The sequence below is a fragment of the Lampris incognitus genome, chromosome 6, assembly GCF_029633865.1.
Source record: "Lampris incognitus isolate fLamInc1 chromosome 6, fLamInc1.hap2, whole genome shotgun sequence".
In the NCBI taxonomy this organism is placed as follows: domain Eukaryota; kingdom Metazoa; phylum Chordata; class Actinopteri; order Lampriformes; family Lampridae; genus Lampris; species Lampris incognitus.
The window spans coordinates 42748579-42770320 of NC_079216.1; the positions used below are offsets into that span (position 1 = coordinate 42748579).

General features: G+C 43.4%; 2 protein-coding genes across 2 annotated transcripts in view; both read right to left on the bottom strand.

Moving 5' to 3' along the window:
- Positions 1-944: 944 nt before the first annotated feature.
- zgc:153031 lies at positions 945-11418 on the bottom strand. The gene is made up of 6 exons (XM_056282414.1): positions 11315-11418; positions 11087-11136; positions 6706-6811; positions 2675-2801; positions 2418-2533; positions 945-1038 (listed from the first exon to the last, which is right to left on the bottom strand). The coding sequence occupies exons 1-6, from the start codon at positions 11416-11418 to the stop codon at positions 945-947; spliced, it is 597 nt and encodes a 198-aa protein (XP_056138389.1).
- A 4036-nt stretch (positions 11419-15454) lies between these two features.
- The window catches only part of cry1b (cryptochrome circadian regulator 1b), a 54058-nt gene continuing 47770 nt past the window's right edge, over positions 15455-21742 (bottom strand). The window contains 4 exon segments of the mRNA XM_056282415.1: positions 15455-15537; positions 16794-16931; positions 17319-17521; positions 19169-19320. Of these exon segments, the coding sequence (XP_056138390.1) occupies positions 15455-15537; positions 16794-16931; positions 17319-17521; positions 19169-19320 (576 nt within the window).

The following is a 21742-nucleotide window of genomic DNA, read 5'->3' on the forward strand; positions in this document are numbered from 1 at the left end:
GAAACAGACACACGTAACGCGAAGTGGCTACAAGCGCGTCAATTAGGTGTCTGTGTAGCAACCCCTCAGGGGCTTTAAGTGTAGGCTTCGTCTCTACAGAGATCATTCAATGAAATCAATACTCAGCGCGGAACACTGTCAAACAACGAGACCTGTTATTTTCTCTACGTTAAGGATTTAGCTCATTCAATGGAGTTCTACAAATGACTCGTGGAGGGCAGCAAGTGTCTCAGACAATAAATATTCGATCAAAAGCGTTAGAAAATGCAAAATTTGAGACTCAAAAGAGCCACGATATAATGATCAAAGAGCCGCGGTCTAAGTAAAACTGATCTAAGGGAAGAATAAGATATTAATGTTCAAATTTAATGACAACATGGGCGACCTATCGTCCCAGTGAAATAGTAATACCTTACTACACATGATAAATGTCCATCCATCCAGCCATGTCTTGCTCAGAAATGACCTATGTTTTACTCTTTTGTCAGCCGAGGAATTGAACATTCAGAAACCAATCACAGGTGAAGACACATAACATGAGAGAGAGAGCAGGCTCTGCTCTTACTGTTATTAGATTATATCCCCTAAATGGTGGGATTAAATTGGGAAAATATTCAGCAAGTGAATTCAATTCCGAGCTTTTTTAAGTGTCCCAGACTTTTCATTGATAATAAAAAATTAACCCTGTTTACATGAGCTAGATTTTAGCCATTTACAATAAGTTTTTCTTTCATGACTGGTTACTTTTAAGTGTTTATCCATTCAAAAATAGAAAGTAGAGAGGCTTTCCTTCATGTGAAACATTTTGAATTAAGCTGCAGTACCGTATATATAAATAGTTGATCCAGAAATTTACTCTGGAATGAACATTAGATGTTTGAAAATGGAAAAGGCACCTGAGTAACATCATCAAAACATCTAATATCTTGTTGATTTCAGTTTGGTCAGTCTTCCACGTCACAAATTTCCTTCTTGAATACTTCAAATTTATACTTTATGCCGTCCTCCTCTTGAATTTCACTTGGAACTCCCGGAAATCTAATTTGGAAATAAAAACAAGTGTTATGAAGTTCAGCAGATAATAATACAGCTAAAAGAAACTAGTCAAAGTTAGTTTAAGCAAACATTTACAACAACAAAAATACGGCACATATAAGAAGACATAATGGCACAGAAATAAAAAAAATCCAAACTTTAAGCAGGCAGTTTAAGCTTGTTGACAAAACTAAAATTAAAGTTGAGTATTGAGGTGGGACTACACTTATTTTGAAGTAAAGATGACATGTTTCCAATTTAAGCCTTCCGAGGGACACTTTTTGTTATTTTCCAGCTCTTATAACATTTCCTCCTTTATATCATTTCCAGGGCGGTTACTAACTTTTGTCATCATTTAACTGTAAAGAAAAGCAACTGCAGGTTTAACATCAGTTCCGTATTATATTATTTTTGGTCGATCATCAATCGAACTTCTTTTTTTTTTGAAGTGATATAACTTAATGTTGTCTTTAAAAAAATCAAAAACGGCGCACAAGCCATCTGAGAGTCAATGGAAAAGAAAACGACTGAGGTGATGGAAGTGCTGCTATTCTTTAATAAAGTAATATCAAACAATGTTGCGGTCTGGCGAGAACTATGCAGAGGAGAAAGGGAGACTCCTCCATGACCAAGGCAGACTGCAGGAAGACAAAGAGCTCCTCCTGCAGGAAGCTCTCAAAGCAGAAGCGCTACAGAAGCCTCATCCCCCACATAAAGAGCAGGCTCAAGGACGTGCAGGAGAAGCACCTCGTTGTGCTCAGATGTGCTGACTTGCTGTAGTGATTTGTTGTCAATGGGTCTTTCTGCAGCGGTTTATTTTGACTTTATCTGTAAGTATTTTTTAAGCCTAAACGCCAGAAATAACGGCGAAATCGGGGCCTCAGTTTCGCGACACTTCCTGGTGTGCGCACACGGAAGAAGTTTGCCTTCAGGGCTTTCTGCTAGAAAGCTTCCGGTCTCACAGAAGCGTTCGGTTGAGGTTAAGTTGACGGTTAGCTATCAGTTAAGGTACTAAACCTTAGGTTAGAGTTTGGTTGCGGTTAGGTTAAATGTAGGCAAACTCAATGAATTTGGCTGAAAGCCCCTAAGCTTTCTAGCAGAAAGTCCTGTGTGCAGGCACGTCTGTTAAAATGGGCGCTGAAATAATGCGCAAGCAAAATCGTGGAATTTCGCGGTGCTTCCATTCCATGCGGCCTTAATCTCTTAAAAGATGAAAATTTTGTCTTTTTCTTTTCCTACTACAGATCTAATTCGCCGAAAAACACACCGATTACATACAGTATACCGACCGATAAGGAGTAAAAGGTTTAGAGTTTTGTTTTAAAGGAAAAGTGACTTTTACATTTATTATTACATCTTGTGCATCAAAGTAAAAAACGTACCCCTCTTGCAATTTATAGACACGTCTATCAAACGGCGGAAAGAAAACGTTGCAGTCAAAGTCGGCCATGATGTTTGTGAGGTAAACCAAGTCGCACCATGGGTGCTTCAAGCCGTCCTAAACGAACAGAAGAGACATTGTTTACACATCAGATACACTTTTCACATGCTTTGAAAACTTTCTCAGCTGTTACATCAGAGTTTGATTTTGCTTTGGATTGTCTTGTCTCATCGTCCATTATAATTCATTCTACTTTACCTCGTAGACCTGGACCCCACCGACAACCCAAATGGTCTCTATCAAGTCACCGAGCGGAGGCAGCGTGGCCAGGAGGATGCTACTCTCAAAATCCTGGCACAGAAAGTGGGCGTGATCTGGAACAGTGCTATATGGAGAAGTAAGCTCAGTGACCATATCCTAGACAGCTTGCGTCATGAAAACCATCTATAAACACCTAAAACCATAAGCCCACCAGTGATGTGCAGTGAGGTCAGTGGCTGGGTAGCCAGTGGGCATTCACAAATCCAAATTACATCCGTTTGTGCTCTCTAAGGTTTTATAACAATCTGATCCTTCTTCAACCTTCCAACTGCCACAGAATTCTAGATAGAATATTATAATATAGTGTATATATATATAAAATATAGAATGTAATATAAAATATGATATAGAATATTGTGCTCCAGTTATCGGGGCATCACACTGCTCAGCCTCCCTGGGAAGGTCTACTCTAGGGTGCTGGAAAGGAGGCTCTGACCGATCGTCGAACCTCGGATCCAGGAGGAACAATATGGATTCCGTCCTGGCCGTGGAACAACAGACCAACTCTTAACCCTTGCGGAAGTGCTGAGGGAGGCATGGGTGTTTGACCAGCCACTCTACATGTTTTGTGGACTTGGAGAAGGCTTATGACCATGTACCCCAGGTCATGGTCTATGGGGGGTACTGCAAGAGTATGGGATACCAGGGCAGTTGCTACAAGCCATCTGGTCCTTGTATAACCAAAGTGAGAGCTGTGTCCACATTCTCAGCACAAAGTCAAACATGTTTTCGGTGGGTGTCGGGTGTCGGCCAAGGTTGTCCCTTGTCTCCGATTCTGTTTGTGATATTTATGGACAGGATCTCAAGGCGCAGCCCAGGTGAGGAGTGTGTCCATTTTGGGAACCTCAGAATTGCATCTCTGCTCTTCGCAGATGATTTGGTTTTGTTGGCTTCATCAGAACGTGACGTCCAGCACGCACTGGAGCAGGATGAGAGTCAGCACCTCCAAGTCTGAGGCCATGGTTCTCTACTGGAAAATGGTGGCTTGCTCCCTCCAGGTTGGGGATGAGTTGTTGACTCAAGATAAGGAGTTCAAGTATCTCTGGGTCTTGTTCATGATTGAGAGTAGGATGGAGCGGGAGATTGACAGGCGGATTGGTGCAGCAACAGCAGTAATGTGGACATTGTACCGGACTGTTGTGGTGAAGCGGGAGCGGAGTTGGAAGGCAAAGCTCTCAGTTTACCTGTCAATCTTCATTCCAACACTCACCTATGGTCATGAGCTTTGGGTAGTGACCGAAAGGTTGAGATCGTGGATACAAGTGGCTGAAATGAGTTTCCTCCATAGGGTGTCTGGGCTCAGCCTTAGAGATAGGGTGAGAAGCTTGGACATCCAGAGGGAGCTCGGCGTAGAGCCACTGCTCCTTCGCATCAAAAAGTTGTTCGGGCATCTGATTAGGATGTCTCCTCTGCGCCTTCCTTTGGAGGTTTTACTGGTATGTCCAACTGGGAGGAGATCCTGGGGTAGACCCAGAACTCGCTGGAGGGACTACATGTCCAATCTGGTCTGGGAACATCTTGGGATCCCCAGGAGGAGGTGGAGTGTGTTGCACGGGAGAGGGACATCTGGAGTGCCCTACTTAGCCTGCTGCCACCACGAACCAACCCCGGAGAAGCGGCTGATGATGAAATGAGATGAGATGAGATGATGTTGTGCCCCCCTAGCTGAACTACATTCCAAATGAAAACCTAAAAAAAAAAATATTGTCAAAGTATATATGAAGTGCTTTTTTCTTATATGGTTTTTGATAGCTGTGAAATGACTAAGTAAGATCATTCCATCGAAAGGTGTCACTTACTGCCAAGAAAAGGTCATTTTGAATACGGTTCGATGTTTCGGAAAACACTGAGGAAACTTAAAGATGTGTTGCCAACCGCTGGTCTTTCTCTGCAATGAGGTGTAAGAGCTCCACATAGTTTCTCCGGTTTGATGAGCCGGTGCTTTCCTTATTTCCCCTGAAGGCTAATTCCTGTTTCCCTAAGTAGCAAGCAGCATGTATCACATCCTTCAGAATCTCACGATTTTCCCCTCACCTTCACGTTGTGTGCGGAGACTTGCTGTTTGTTAGCCTGGTTTAAAGCTAGGTTGATTGGAGTGCAGTTTTTCCATGCTATTTGATGTTTAATGTGTGAACTGGACCACTCATGCTTGACTAGCACTGCAGGCGGGTTGTTCAGGTCACAGTAGCCGGCACCTACCCATACATTGTCCCGCTCTCTGGAAAACAGCAAACAAGGGAAGCAGTACAGCCTGCTGGTAGCATCAGAGCCGCATAGCCACTCTTTCCTTATGTACCACTCCGCCTGGAATGATCGGATGATTTTCTGCCCTTTACGTTGGTGGAGGTCAGGGAGAGCTGGTGTAGGCCTGCCTTGCTTGATGACAAGTAATTTTTTTCTGGTAATCCAGTTTATTAAAATTCTAAAGATGTACGTTGGTCGACATTACTGATTTCACTCTGAATTGTAGCTAAGGTGCACAAATTTAAATGACCTAGCTTGCTTTATTGATAGCACAAATATCTAGCACCTTGATGGCTCTGATTTTCTCTCACTCCCGCCATTAGCAGTGCCTTTCCTTGTCCATTGGTTTCGCCTTAAAAGCTATGCAATACGCATGCGTAAACTCAGAAATTCACAACGTTAAAGGCAATCCTGAAAAAAACAGCGTACCCTTCCCATTGAAAAGGTAGGTGAGCTTTTGCGTTATACGGCGTTTTGCTCTTAGAAGTTTAAGTACGTAGAAAGGACAAGGACATAAAAATATCATTAAAAATACATTATAACACAGCGTACTTGTAACTAGAGTGAGATTTTGATATGTTATGAATTTTTGTATGGTTATTTTGATTAAATTATCACTGCACGTCATTGGAGCCCACCCAACACCAAACTCACCTCCACACATTCTGACCTGGACTGTTGTTGATGCATTCTGTTTTGTGATGGTTTTGTCTTGCCAAGTTAACATCTGCTATGAGGAGTTTTTGCACCGTCTCAGTTTAACTGTGATGCCCTGATAAGAGTGGCATAATCAAATGAGACCTTCGGTGAGTAGATTAGATATTACTAATATAGATATATAATTCCAAATACTTGTCTGTCTCTGGGTCAGATTCTCCACAAAATCAGTCGAAACAATTTACGACATACAGATGGTATACATAGGCACATTAAAGATGCATTACCTCATCGCTGTATGTCTTTCAAGCAACGTTTTTTCCAAAGCATGACTACACCTCTCTCTCTTCTCTTCGGAGCCAATGCATGAGCTACCTTCATCAGAGAGTGAATGCTTACTGGAATGGTCATTCTTCCATGTAACACTACCGCTTTTGTCCACAGGGGTGCACAAAGTTGACGAATTCAAAACTCATTCATTCATTCATTATCCAAACTGCTTATCCTGCTCTCAGGGTCGCAGGGATGCTGGAGCCTATCCCAACAGTCATTGGCCGGCAGGTGGGGAGACACCCTGGATAGGCCGCCAGGCCATCACAAGGCCCACACACACACACACACACACAGTCACACTTAGGGACAATTTAGTACGGCCGATTCACCTACATGTCTTTGGACTGTGGGAAGAAACCGGAGCACCCGGAGGAAACCCATGCAGACACGGGGAGGACATGCAAACTCCACACAGAGGATGACCCCCAAGGTTGGATGACCCCCAAGGTTGGACTACCCCGGGGCTCGAATCCAGGACATTCTTGCTGAGAGGCCACCGTGCTAACCACTGCGCCACCATGCCAACAAAACTCCTCATAGTAGCTTTAAATTTATTGGGCCTCTAGTAAATTTACACCTAGTAGGAATTTGTCTTAGGTGGGTTAACATACCAATAAAGAGTAATCTAGGACTTAACCGAGAATTTTAAAAAGGTTTAAAGAGTATTAATATATGCTGTTCTTTATACAGTCAAGATAAATGGAGAGAGAAAGAGAGAGAGAGAGAGAGCTCACCTTAGAGTTTTACTAAGGACCACATGCAGAACATTTGACATTGGGAATAAGCTCTCAGGTTCTGAATACCAGCAAATTTTGCCCCACACCAACATGTTCATATTTCCTGTGGATAAAACAGGTACAAGATTCCACATTACACCAAAGGGAGCTCTCATGTTACATTTTAGATGGCACATACAGCATCATCGAATGACAGTCATTAGCCATGCTCTTTCTACTACCATAAAAAAACTCACCTTTTTGCATGTGTAGGTAAATTTGTTTGTTTTGTTTTTTTTAATATTCAGTCTTTAATCACTCCAATCTAGAAGATTGAAGACTCCATAGAAAAGATGTTTCCCCATGGAGTCCAATAAATCGTTAGAGCAATTGTACCTTATGGTTAAGCCAAATTTCTTTTCTGGGGGCTGTCTATAAAGTACATGCTCAAGAAATGAAAAAAGTTAAAATCTTCATAACAAAAAACCAGACTTAGAAAATTCAGATAATATGCCTACTAGTACACCGTCTTTATTCTGAACGCTTTCAAACAAAAACACAACGCAAACTCTAAAAAAACTAAACATTTGCAAATGCACTACCACATGACATGAGACAACTTGCATACTACTAATAGTAGTACCCTGTCCAAAGAACAATCAAAATGTTTACTGATTTTAAAGTGCACTGTCAAAATTGTATAATTATGTCTAGATTTACAAATAATTATAACTGCACCACCTACAGACATGTACTAACTTGCATAATACTTAGAATCATTCTTTGTATAATGCACAGTCAATACCGCTATGATTTTTTGTGATTTTGTGTTGATTAACTTGTCAGCAAATTAAACAACAGATTCCACAAGTATTCCAAACCAATACAGTACCAGATTGCAAAAAAAAACTACCATCATAAAACACATTTGTAGAAATGGTTGAAGTCTATTTCCTTCACAAAATGTTTTGTTCATGTGAAATACTTGAGATGGACTGTTTTTTTTTTGTTTTTTTTTTAATCTAGTATGTGGGTCTGAAGCACCATGGGTGTTAGCTTGGGCAGATGGTAGGTAGCCTTGTGGAGGTAGAACAAAGCATGTGCAGGAGTGTCGGTTTACAAGTCTGCAAGTGCAGTTACTGGTCAGTAATTTACTGGGGAATTGGGTAGGAGGGGATTCCATACCAGGAATACCATTGCAAGCAAGGATCATCGTTCTTGTCTTCAGGTTAATTATTGTTATTCTCCTTTAGTATAAGTATATTAAAGGAGCATCTATCAAGAATACTGTGAACTACAATTTGTAGGTTACAGTTCATCTGGAAAGTATTCACACCCCTTCAATTTCCCCACATTTTGTTATGTTACAGCCTTATTCAAAATGGATTAAATTCCTTTTTTTTCATCAATCTGCACACAATACCCCATAATGACAAAGTGAAAAACGTTTTGTAGAAATTTTTGCAAATTTATTAAAAATAAAAAACTGAAATACTGCATGTACAAAAGTATTCATACCCTTTGCTCAAAATTGAGCTCAGGCTCATCCTGTTTCCACTGATCATCCTTGAGATGTTTCTACATCTTGATTGGAGTCCACCTGTAGTAAATTGATCGGACATGATTTGGAAAGGCACACACCTGTCTGTATAAGGTCCCACTGTTGACAGTACATATCAGAGCAGAAACTAAGCCATGAAGTCAAAGGAATTGTCTGTGGACTGCCGAGACAGGATTGTATCGAGGCACAGATCTGGGGAAGGGTACAAAAACATTTCTATAGCTTTGAAGGTCCCGAAGAGCACAGTGGTCTCCATCATTCGTAAATGGAAGAAGTTTGGATCCACCAGGACTCTTCCTAGACCAGGCCGCAGCCAAACTGAGCAATCGGGGGAGAAGGGCCTTGGTCAGGGAGGTGACCAAGAACCCGATGGTCACTCTGACAGAGCTCCAGCGTTCCTCTGTGGAGATGGGAGACCTTCCAGAAGCACAACCATCTCTGCAGCACTCCACCAATCAGGCCTTTATGGTAGAGTGGTCAGACGGAAGCCTCTGCTTAGTAAATGGCACATGAAAGCCCGCTTGGAGTTTGCCAGAAAGCACCTAAAGGACTCTCAGACCATGAGAAACAAGATTCTCTGGTCTGATGAAACCAAGATTGAACTCTTTGGCCTGAATGCCAAACGTCACGTCTGGAGGAAACCAGGCACCTCTCATCACCTTGCTAATACCATCTCTACAGTGAAGCATGGTGGTGGCAGCATCATGCTGTGGGGATGTTTTTCAGCGGCAGGAACTGGGAGACTAGTCAGGATCAAGGGAAAGATGAATGGCGCAAAGTACAGAGAGATCCTTGATGTAAACCTGCTCCAGAGCGCTCAGGATCTCAGACTGGGGCAAAGGTTTACCTTTCAACACGACAACGACCCTAAGCACACAGCCAAGACAACGAAGGAGTGGCTTCAGGACAAGTCTGTGAATGTCCTTGAGTGGCCCAGCCAGAGCCCAGACTTGAGCACCATTGAACATCTCTGGAAAGACCTGAAAACAGCTGTGCAGTGACGCTCCCCATATAACCTTCCAGAGCTCGAGAGGATCTGCAGAGAAGGATGGGAGAAATACCCCAAATATAGGTGTGCCAAGCGTGTAGCTTTGTACCAAAGACAACTTGAGGCTGTAATCGCTGCCAAGGGTGCCTCAACCAAGTACTGAGTAAAGGGTGTGAATACTTATGTACATGCGATATTTCAGTTTTTTATTTTTAATAAATTTGCAAAAATTTCTACAAAACCTTTTTCACTTTGTCATTATGGGGTATTGTATGTAGATTGATGAGGGGGAAAAAGGAATTTAATCCATTTTGGAATAAGGCTGTAACATAACAAAATGTGGGGAAGGTGAGGGGGTGTGAATACTTCCCGGATGCACTACATAATGACAGCCCACATAAAATCCAATCAAGGCCCGTGGCCATGACACTTGATGAAGACATGAGTGAAGAAGGCAGGAGATGTTGGAACAATGGCTGTTTTAGTGCATTACAAGGAAAAAGTCCATAGTCTGACACCTGAGTTGACGAGAAATGTTCGACACTGTGCATGTCTAAAGTTGCTACATTTTTACGATTATTTTCATGCAAATTTTGATGTTACGTGAAAAAAGTTAGCTAAGTAGAGACGCCAAAGTTTGAATTGCATTAGGAAAGTCAACATGTCAGTGGAGATCATGCTACACAGAGCGATCAGAACAGCTTTTGTGAAATTGAGCCAAGGGCAAACGAGGCATGTCAACCCAATTTTTTTTTCTTTTCTGAAGTTAGTTTCTGATTAGTAGATTCTTATTCAGGGATCATGGATAGTGATGTGCAGATCATGAACGAACAAACTTTTTGAACTTTTCTACAATGACAAGCAGGGAATACTTTTTTGTGCCACTGGCAGTGAAACATGTACATTAAAATAGATTATTTCAAGCAATTTGTGACATAATATGATTCAGCATGGCAAAACTGACGGTCATACTCAAAATGGAGGTCAAAAGTTGCTCCATGATCCATTTTAAGCTATAATTTCTGGAGTTACTCTGAAATGGTTGTTTTTGAGCCTGGCGCCAGTTTTCATAATCAGATGGAAAAATTAAAATCAAGCTTAGTATTTACCTTTATTATGAAAACAGACAAAGAATTGGGTCTGAATTACCAGGATGACATGTTTTAAGAGCCATTATTCAATTTGAGCAACCCATATCGAAGTTCTGCCATATTGTCCACCTTAAGCCCTGTGCCAAAACATATTAGCCACAGTAGGCCCATGTAAAAAAAATAAATAATAATAATCCATCAGCCATTCAGATGGGTCTCATTACCTCAAATCTCTTAGTTCCAGTCCCTAGATTCATTTTGGTCCCCAAAATATTGTTTTTCATACAGCGTTTGAGATGGATATGTCAGCTCATTTATCTGGACTGCCCAAAGTAAATACCTGACTAAACCAAACAAAGTTTGACATCCATCCAAAATAACCCGAAGGTGAACGGCTCTCCGTCTCCTCCTTTCTAACTGTGCCCTTGCAGGACTGTGCTCCTTACTGAAGCAATTTGTTTAGTCTATGTGTTCAAATGAACAAACAACCAGATATGTTGGCGGCCTCAGTGTAGTCTCAAAGTAGGCTAAGGGTTAAAAAAAATGCATTCCTGGTCTAAAACCCCCTTCATTGGAAGCTGGAATACCTGCTACAACAATCAAATGTATAATTGCTTATAATGCAAATCTACTTTTGTAAAACTGAACGGATCGGAGCAATTAAGGATTTCATCTGGACCGCCAACGTCAGATGATTGAGACGAGACTAAACACAGGCACACTTCTGGGGGGGGGGGGGTTGTGAATGTTGTCACATACCTGGCCGCGAGACTCTGGTAACAGTTTTGACAAAGTACTGGAATTCAGACCTGTGAAAGGAAACATTGCAACCCTGAATGCGTGGGCCATCAACTGTTAATTGAACTCACATTTACTTTTGGTTTACGTTTCTCGAGCTGACTTGATATAATCTACAACGCAGAGTATGTCTGATAAAGCCTGCTCCATAAAATTCCACATTTATAACGCTGACTCATTGATTCTTACGTCAAGCTCCACGGGAGGTGTCCGTCTTTTCCAATCCCCATGCCGTTGCAGGCTGCAGCGATGAGCCGGATGGGTTTTCTCTTCACTTTGTCTAAAGCAGACATCGTAGGGGGGGAAGGATATACGACCGCTCTGGCTGGATGCGATCGGTTTATATATACACACCACGGATCGGCGAGACGCTATTGGATCGATTTGAATCAGCGCGCATTCGTGCTACATGCGTTCTCGCTGTGCTGACTTTAAAGACCGCAAAATCCCAATTCCGCTAATGGAGAGGCAGTGCACTCCGCATGATGATACGTCACACCTGGCACATCTGCTTTTCCAACGTGACCGAGTCCGTGTGGGCTGTACTCCCCGACAACACTAGGTTAAACCCTAGTATATGGCTGGACCGCGACTTCGTTTACATAGCGGACACATCGGTTCAGTGAACAGATGATGACGTACAACGGTTCGCGCGACCGATGGGGAAACTCCATCACTAACTCGCGGACAGCCGCGTGTCTATAGAGCTGGCCCCGCTGTCGCGGTCCAGCCAACAATACCCCGCGAACACGCATCAGTGCCGCCAGCTCTCAAAATGCAATACAGCCGATTTGTTCGTTGGTACATATTGAGGATGAATGGAAATAACTGCTTCAGCACCTCACCAACCTCCCAATTAAATATGTGGCTGAACCTGTGTTTAAAAAAAAACATCAAAAAAGTTGCAATACCTGTTGGCAAAGGTCTTTTTCAACTTTAATGAGGACTGGGAAAACAGGTGTGCCTGTTGTTGTAACGCGAAGACGACACAAGAAACCACTTTTAATAAAGATACAAGGCGGGTTTTGGTCCTTTATTGCTGAGATACGACAGGTTTGATCTTTACACTTTAGAGGAAAAATAATTTATTTGCAATCAGGTATTCACGGTACACTCGTGTGAGTTTCAGCAATTGACGTTGATTATTTACATGGCGTGATTGAGCAAACCCCTTCACAAAATATACAAAAATTGAGATTAAAAAAGATTAATTTAAAAAAAAATGTTTGCTGCCCTTCTCAAGGACTACTCTATTGCCAAATCTGAGTCTAACAGCTTCCTTACTATTGAGCATTAGACATCATTGCCCATAAGGTTGTGTGCATATGTGTGTGTGTGGGGGGCATCAAGTTAGGAACGTTGATTTAAATGTGCCTTTACTTATGGATACAAATCATGAACAGGTTCACCTCTGAGAGTTGAGACCCAACTCTAGGCCGCTTTCCACGCAGGTTCCTGAACAGGCCCGCGCGGTGAGAATGCGCACCGGCATGCGCAACGTCTACGCAGTCTTTCCAGTCCCATTAGTGTGATGTCGCGAGTTTGCAAAAAAAAAAAAGGATAGTAAAAATGGGAATTTGGGTGAAATTTTATTTAGAGCTTTTTTTCTTTCACTACTTGTGATATGACGTAATCTATAGTTTAAAAAAAACGTGATGACGCTATGATTACACCGTGACGTGAGTGTTTACCAACTTTTTGATAAGCCTTAATTTCGTTCGGTCTTGAGTAAATATGCTTGTCACTATGCATTATAATAATTGTAATTATCTTTATACAAATAAAGCAATATTACATGATCTTTATATAAATAAAGATTATTTGGAGTAAGAATGACCTACTGCACCTTGAGGTGTGACCAATTAACAGGTCGTTAAAACGCCACTATATAAAGGCTGCAGCCATGCGTAATGGCTGTGCCAAATGATACAATTGCTACTTTGGCATTGCTGGAAGATGTTGCTATTGTGCACTTTAGGCAAGAATGAGTCTTCAAAGACTGTGCTGATTTTCTGGCCCATGATAATGACTGGCTAATGCGTCGCTTTCGATTCCCAAGAGCTGTTCTCTTGGAATTGTGAGCGGAACTGGGCCCTATGTTGGAACAGCACTCTTGGAGAAACCATGCCATTCCCATCCATCTACAGGTATTGGCAACAATCGGGTTTTTGGCAACAGGGACGTGTCTGTGGGAGCTTGTGGACATACCCGTCTGCCGAGCCAGGTCATAGATACATCAGGTTCCTTACATAGCACCTGAACAGGCCATCGTTAAAATGCAGTTTACAGTGATGTCCGGTTCCCCAAATGTAATTGGAGCTATCGACTGCACACATGTTGCAATAAGGACACCTTGGGAGGAGGAATTCGTTTACATTAATCGGAAACCTCTTAACTCCGTCAATGTCCAGAACATTTGTGATGCACAAATGATGCTAACAAATGTGGTTGCCAAATGGTCTGGGTCAAGCCATGATACGTTTATACTGTCTCAAAGCTGTGTGGGAGGAGACTTCACGCTGGAGCAGTGCCAGATGGACGGCTTCTTGGTAAGATGTGAATAATTACTGACCTTTGCTAATTATGCTGTTTCACATATTTTAAACCATTAAATGCACACATTTTATACCCTCAGGTGAGAGTTGGTATGCATTGAAGCCATGGCTACTAATGCCATTTACAAGCCCCCGGAGCACAACAGATGTGATATAATACAGTGCACAGCCATGTGTGCTCTGTGGTAGAGCATTGGGTTGGACTTTTAAAAGGGAGATGGCTCTGCTTAGATGCCACAGTTGGTAGGCTACTCTACTAATGTGCATAATCTGGCAGTGAGGAATGCAGTCTTCTTCTCATTTGAACCCGTCAGACCTGATGCCCCCGCTTAACCCGATGCTAAACACCAGCCAGCTGCAGCAGCAGTCCAACTGCATGTTGATGTGATGCAGTGACTCTTAAGCATAGCAAATCAAGTGAACATTGTGTTTCATGAAACAAGTAGAGCATGGATACACTTTGTATTTTTTCAGAAGTTCTTTTAGTGTACAGCTTATTTCACTTAATGATTCCCTGAGTGTCGCTTGCAATTCCCTCAGTTCCATGACAACGTTATCAATAGAATTTATAATTTCATTTTGTGACTAGGGACACGGGTCAGTTAGGGCATGTGCACGTGTCGGCGCAGGCAATGGCTGTGATACACTCGCACCGGATTCTCTCCCCCCAAACCTCAAGCTGTTCACTGGAGGCACCAGAGTCTTCATCAGAATCAGTGAATAAAATATTCTACATTGTAACAAAGGACAAACTAAGTCTGATTATGATAAGATTCAAACCGGGCGACTTACAGGCATGCCATCTGGGCAGGTGCATCTGTGTCTCCTAATTTATCTGGCACAAAGCCACTAATGCCAGTTTGGCCCAGGATAGAGGCCATGCACTCATCAAGCCCAGGGTCCCCTCTCCTCCTCCAGTAGCTAGCTCGCATAGCAATGCCGTGCTTAGTAACCTCATGCTTGAAATCAGACCACTTTTTTTTTAATCTCCTCTAGGGTCCATGGCTCAGAACTAACAGCGTTCACTACTGCGGTTACTTTCTGCCATTCAACTTGTTTCATTTTGTTGGCAATGCCAGAGCTTAGGCTTCCAAATAATACGCGTTTCCTAATGTCAGTTCTGTCAACCATTATTTCACGTTTAGTCAGTAAAATTGCACTTCTTCAATTGCTTCTTAAATGCTTCCACCATTTCTCCTCAAAACTAAATGCTGGCCTTTTATATGGAAACCAGGCAACTGGGGGTTTGTTGGAAGCAATTGATAGTAAACTGTGGGCGTGGTCAGAAGGTTTGTGCATGTGCGCACAATTTCAGGATGACTAAGATGTATGAGGAAAAGAACACGTAGGTACAGACGTACATGGAGTTTTATAAATCTGATGAAAAGATTGCATATGCATGTTTTGTGTATACACAGCTTTCTACACCTAAATATACAGTTTTATACATTTGGCCCCAGGACTTGTTAAAAGTTGAATGAAAGTGTCAGCCCGACAGTATGTTTGCCTAAAGTGCCAAAGAGCACAACGGTACCACCAACCCCCTCTCTGATAATCAACTAAATGTCAATTACTCACTCCTCTAACATAGCTCAGCTGGATAGTGGATAGCTTGATAGAAAGGAGAATATATAGCTGGTTGTCTCTGTGCATTCACACATAGCCCTACCCTAATGAGTCTCACAGTCTACTTTTTACATAAATTTGTCAAGTTATGACTCTGCTGGGGGAGGGCTCATTTCAGGGCGGGCCCGTTCTTTCTGCTTCTCATACACTAATTGTTCCCCCTCCTGACTTTGAAGCTGCTAATCGGTGAGGAGTCTTCATGATGCCGCTTCCGATTCGACCGTCCTCTGCCTGTGTTAGAACAGAATAATAGACTTTATTCAGTGTTGAAGGCTGCTTTTAAGGAAGGAAATAGGCTTAATTTACTCTAGTGCCAAGCAATTTGCTCTGGTGCCTGCTTCTTCATTGTGATAACAATAAAGAAATTATCAAAACAGTATCTAATATCAGTGCATTCAAGACGGTAAAGTTGCCAGCCTATGAAACTGGCATTACCTCCTTTACTCCTGTACGAAAGCTGGTATAATCAAATTTTGTTAAGTGGCCAATATAATTATAGAGTTGGAACAAAGAAGGCAAAAAACTATTGACATTTTTGTTGAAATGTCAATAGTTACAAATGTTACCCTCTTGATTGTTTAAATTTAGGATAATGTTGAAATTATCACAGTACACGGTAATAAAGAGCAGCTCTCGACACAATGCAGTCAGTCTTAAGATGGGATAACATAAATGGAAATCTTTTATAATCCCTGTGGCAACCTAAAAGCTATGTTCCTGAAGACTGATGATTTTACTTAACTTAATGACACCTATGGTGATGCATGGTATTGTCAGTGGTGTTTTGAGTGATTCAAAATGAAAACCACTGCATCAGCACCACCTTACCCACTGGCAAACAAAAATATATGGTTGAACCTGAGATTTTGCTAAGAATGTTGCAGTAACTGTAAGTAGAGTTCAAAAAGACCTCTGTATAGCAAGCTGGCACACCAAGCTTATCTGTTTGCAAACTACAACCATGTCACTTCTTCAATTTTGGTATGAAAACATGTGACATTATTTAATCCCCAGAGAGTCTGGCCCCACAGTTGCAATTAAAATGAACAACTACCAAAGCATGCATGATTAGAACATTTATGGATTCACTTTTTAAAAGGAGCAAAAAGACATTTTGATTGTTGTACATATATCTTCAGGACTTTAGCTTTAATGTTTTCATGTAAGTACATTTTCAAGAAGATAAGGGTTGAGCATGTGACTGCAGAAATAATTTGCCAGGCTATGCTGATTGACTTTGTCTGTTTTGCATTATCTGCCATGTCTTTTTTATGCTATCCATTCCATTCATTCATTATCCAAACCGCTTATCCGGCTCTCAGGGTTGCAGGGATGCTGGAGCCTATCCCAGCAGTCATTGGGCAGCAGGCGGAGAGACACCTTGGACAGGCTGCCAGGCCATTGCAGGTATTTTTATGCAATATTACAACAAAAGAAATCAGTTTTCAGACCAAATACGGAAGTCGTGAACCAACAAAATATCTAACCTGTTTGAGAGGTTCCCGCCTGCATGGAGTGTTCTTCAGTGGACATCCCTGGGCTTATGCCGGTCCCTGTGCTCACTTCACCAACATCATATCCATTTGTGCTATTGTTGGGATTGGAAGGTACTGTTGCCAACAGTCCTAAAAAGTAAACCAATAAGTTTTAATTTGGTTCAAACCTTCATACTTGAGTCAGTTTCTTGACGTTCACATGTTGTTTCACATAATTTACATAGTTCTGGGGTCCTGTAGCTAACGGCTATGGTAAAGTTGAAATGCATTTTTGGATGTCTGATAAACAGACTACAAGATCAGTCTGATCTAGTCTGAAAGCTAAAGAAAAACTGGATACATGAGGCAAAGACAATATCTACAGTTAAAAAAAACATGTAAACATTAGCAGCGGCAATCGTTTGCTGATGTTTGAATGATAGTTACCAGAGACCCATAACATGTATTGCAATTTTCAACTCTAAGGTCAAAGTGGAAGTGATACCACAGATGATAATTACAGGATTATGATCTTACCAAACCCTTTGTAGCTGGAGAGCTGCTGGTAGATCTGCTTCATCCGCTCTATATTTATGCGGCTTGTCTTGGCATGTTGCACCATTGGCTTGGGGTAGTGGACCCCTATGATACACTTGGCTGCCTTCTGGACCTTCACTGGGGCATTCCAAGGGTCATAGATGTATTTAGTGGGGAAGTTTCTCAATATAGGCAGATAACGTCTGGAGGCATAGGTAGGGATGGGTATCGTTAGGATTTTATCGATACTAATACTCTTATCGGTGCTGCTTATCGGTTCGGTACTTTATCGATACTCTTATTGGTTCTTTTTGATTATTATGCAAGAAAAAAGACACTTAAGAACAGAATCGACATTGCTTTATTATTCTATTATATAACTTTATATAAATATAAACAAATATTTATTCAGCAGCAACAGCAGCAGCAATGTTTTAAATGCGTCTGAATTATAGACTTTATAATCAACATTCAACAACGACAAATAAGATAAAAAATAAAAGTAGATAAAGATAAAGAAAATATATATATATATATATATTAAAAATAAATTTTTACAGCAAAAGGCTAACGGAAGTTCAAACAAACAAGAACATAGAACATTATCCTAACAGTTCTTCTGCAGAAAAATCAACATATCGGCCTTCTCCGGCAGGAGTCGTGATCTCTCCTGACTTATAGTGTCCCCGGCTATTAGCCTAGCTACCTCCGTATCTATGGCTTATATATTTGTAGCTAAACAATTAGCTAAGCAATTATATTTTATGTATTGGCCTATTCGTAATAATTCGTTATTAGCCTAGCTAGCTCCGTATCTATGGCTCATACGGCTTACCTACAGTGGATGTGGATGGAACACTACGAGCAAAGCAGTGGAAAACGCCGCATTTCTGCAGATTAATACCATGTTTCGACAAAAGATGTTTCGACAGATTGCTTGTATTGCCACCCTTACTGGCAAATGATTTGTTGCACTTGTGGCAACGAGCGTTGTTGTCATCGACTTTTGAAAAATATACCCAAACTTTTGAACGTTTAGTTCTCTCCGCCATGATGAGCCCTCGAGCAGAGCTGTCTGCGCGTGTGTGAGCGAGTGTGTGGTGCACAGCACAGCCCCGCCCCTCGCGCAGTAAGAGAGAGAGAGACAGGGAGATGGAGAAAACGGCGAACAAGATTATGTTCGCGACGTTTAAATTCCTCGAAAAACACAATTGCCACAAAATAAATCTCACTCCATGATTTCTCGAGTACCTACCGACTACCGATAGCAGAACCGAAAACGTCGGATCTGAAAAATGCTCCGGTTTTTACTAATTTAGAACCGGTTCCCGTTTAGAACCGGGTTTCGGGGGGCATCCCTAGGCGTAGGGGAAAAAATAGAATTAGGGGAGAAAAGAAAGAAGTTAGAGGGAGAACAAAGTGGAAAGAAAGAAAGGGAACGTGCAGTAGAACAAGATGAATGCCTACGCATTAGGCATTCAGTGACATAGCCCTGCTTATTTAGGATTTTAGAGTTGTACCTTATTTAAAAAGCCCACATGTGACCACCGTTGACAACACATATAATCCACTTCTACATGATCCAATTCAATGATTAAACTTTCACTTTAATGTTGACAACAGGATCTCAACTGTGTAAGGCAGTCTGAGCTATGCCATCACTACTAGTACTGCACCAAAGAAAAAAAATACAACAAAACAAACTTGAAAAAAGTCACTAATATGGCTGAGAGGGCTGAATAGGAGCAAAGGATGATTTATTTCCTGTGACAAACACAACAGCATCCATATTTTTAACTCCCAGCCTATTGTGATATCTGTGCAATTGCAATGAAAGCTCTGCCCCTAGCCGTATAAAGTCTCCAGTGGGGTCTGTGTGTTGTCCAAATCTCACAGGGCAGTAGTAGTGGAAGAACTGCTGAAAGAAGGAACTGCAGGAGAGCCACATCCAACTGCCAGCATTTACACTCCAGTCTGCATCCAACAATAGCTCCTCAAATACCTGGAGAAAACACAGATACATGATAAATACAGTGGTGTAGTGGTTATGGGGATACATAATTCCCCTTATTGAGCTAGTAGGAATGTTGGTTTACAGCTGCTGTTTTCTCGGTTCGGGTTTACAGTGATACACTTCCGCTGCGCGGGTTTTTGTTGTAATGGTGGAAGGAATAAATGCTGCACGTTGTGTAGCCGAAAGAGAAAGTTGTCACGACTCCTGCTTGAGCTCCTCTACACTGGTGACCCCGACGTTTGTCTCTTGGTAGTTATCAGAGACAATCTTTCGAATGAACATGGTTGACGAAATCAACGCGGTTTCTCTCAAATTGCCAGAGTTCTGGGAGTCATCGGCAACGACATGGTTCACCCAGGCGGAAGCGCAGTTTGCTATCCGCAAAATAACGGATGATGCTACTAAATACTACTACGTGCTATCGGCGCTCGGGTGTTTGACTGCAACTAGTGGTGAGTCTCCTTACAAATCCTCCGGCGGCAGACAAATACAAGGGGCTCAAAGATCACCTCTTGAAGATTTTTGAAACTTTCCGTCGCCGAGAGGGCCCACCGTCTCTTTTCTCTGCAAGGTTTGGGTGACAGCAAGCCGTCCGAGCTCATGGACAAAATGCGGAATCTGCTGGGGCCGGCGCACACACCCGATTTCCTCTTTGTCCAACTGTTTCTGCGACAACTGCCTGCTCATGTGCGGACCGCTTTGGCTAACACCGGCATTACCGATTGCTGCAAGCTAGCTGAAGAAGCTGACAAGTTCTTCCTGGCCAGCCAACAGCAGCACTGCGCGTCCGCGCTCACCCCTGCCCACCCCCACCTGGTGACTCCATGGTGGTCGCCGCGGCAACCCCCGGACGGCGACAGGAGCCCGGCCTGTGCTTTTACCATGCAAAGTTCGGGGCCAAGGCGAAAAAGTGCAACTCCCCGTGCAATTTCAGCTCGTCGGGAAACGCCAAGGCCGGCGCTCACTAGTGGCCATGGGCGTCGGCGTGGAGGACAACAGGCTACTTTTCCTGCAAGACTCCATCTCGGGGCGGTGTTTCCTATGCGACACTGGGGCGCAGAGGAGTGTCGTACCTGCATCGAGTGTGGACGCCCTGTCGGGCGCTCACGGCCCTCCCATGGAAGCTGCTAACGGCAGCTCTATCCGTACGTATGGCACGAGGCACATTGACATGTGTTTTAACGGACAGCTGTTCAGCTGGGATTTTGTCACCGCCGACGTGGCATTTCCCTTCCTCGGTGCAGATTTCCTTTGTGCTCATGGGCTGCTGGTGGACGTCGGGAATCGACGTCTGATTGACGCCGTCACCTTCGCTTCACACGCGTGTGCACTCAGCGATACAGGCTCCGTCAGGCTGTCCAGCATGCTCTCCAACGAGGACGTGTTTCTCCATCTTCTCTCCGAGTTCCCTGACCTCACTCAGCCCACATTCTCGTCATCTACGACCAAACATGGGCTTGAGCACCACATCGTCACCACTGGCCCGCCGGTGCACGCCCGAGCTCGGCGCCGGGAACCGACCAAGCTCTCTGTTGCCAAGGCGGAGTTTGAGAACATGGAGCGCCTCAGCATCATCCGCCGCTCCAGCAGCCAGTGGGCTTCACCCCTCCACATAGTCCCTAAGCCTGGCGGTGGATGGCGTCCATGTGGTGACTACCGTCGGCTCACTGACGCAAGAACACCGGACCGCTACCCGGTCCCTCACATCCAAGATTTCTCTGCCCACCTGGCTGGGAAAGTGATCTTTTCCAAGGTGGACCTCGTCCGTGGATACCACCAGGTGCCCGTCCATCCCGCTGATGTCCCCACAACAGCTGTGACAACTCCGTTCGGAATGTTCGAGTTCCTGCGCATGCCGTTTGGGCTCAAGAACGCCGCGCAGGCCTTCCAACGCCTCATGGACTCAGTATTGCGGGAAATGCCTTTCCTCTGTGTACCTGGATGACATCCTGGTCGCTACCACCTCTGTGTCCGAGCACTTGTCCCACCTCAGAGCCCTTTTCGAGAGGCTCAGCCTGCACGGGTTGATAGTTAACCCGGCCAAATGCCAGTTCGGTCTGAGCACCATCGACTTCCTGGGCCACCAAGGACGGGGCGGCCCCCCTTCCATCTAAGGTGGAGGCCGTCGCAGACTTTCCATGCCCACACACGGCCCAGTCCCTCCGGGAGTTCATTGGCATGGTGTCCTTCTACCACCGGTTCATCCCCCGGGCTGCCGATCTCCTCCGCCCCCTATATGAGGCTCTCAAGGGCACAGCCCCCAAACACACCGTGGACTGGTCTGCAGAGAGGGACAAGGCTTTTAAGGATGTGAAGGCCGCCCTGGCTGACGCAGCGATGCTGGCACACCCTGTGTCTGGAGCGCCCATCGCCATCACGACGGATGCTTCGGACTACGCTGTCGGCGCGG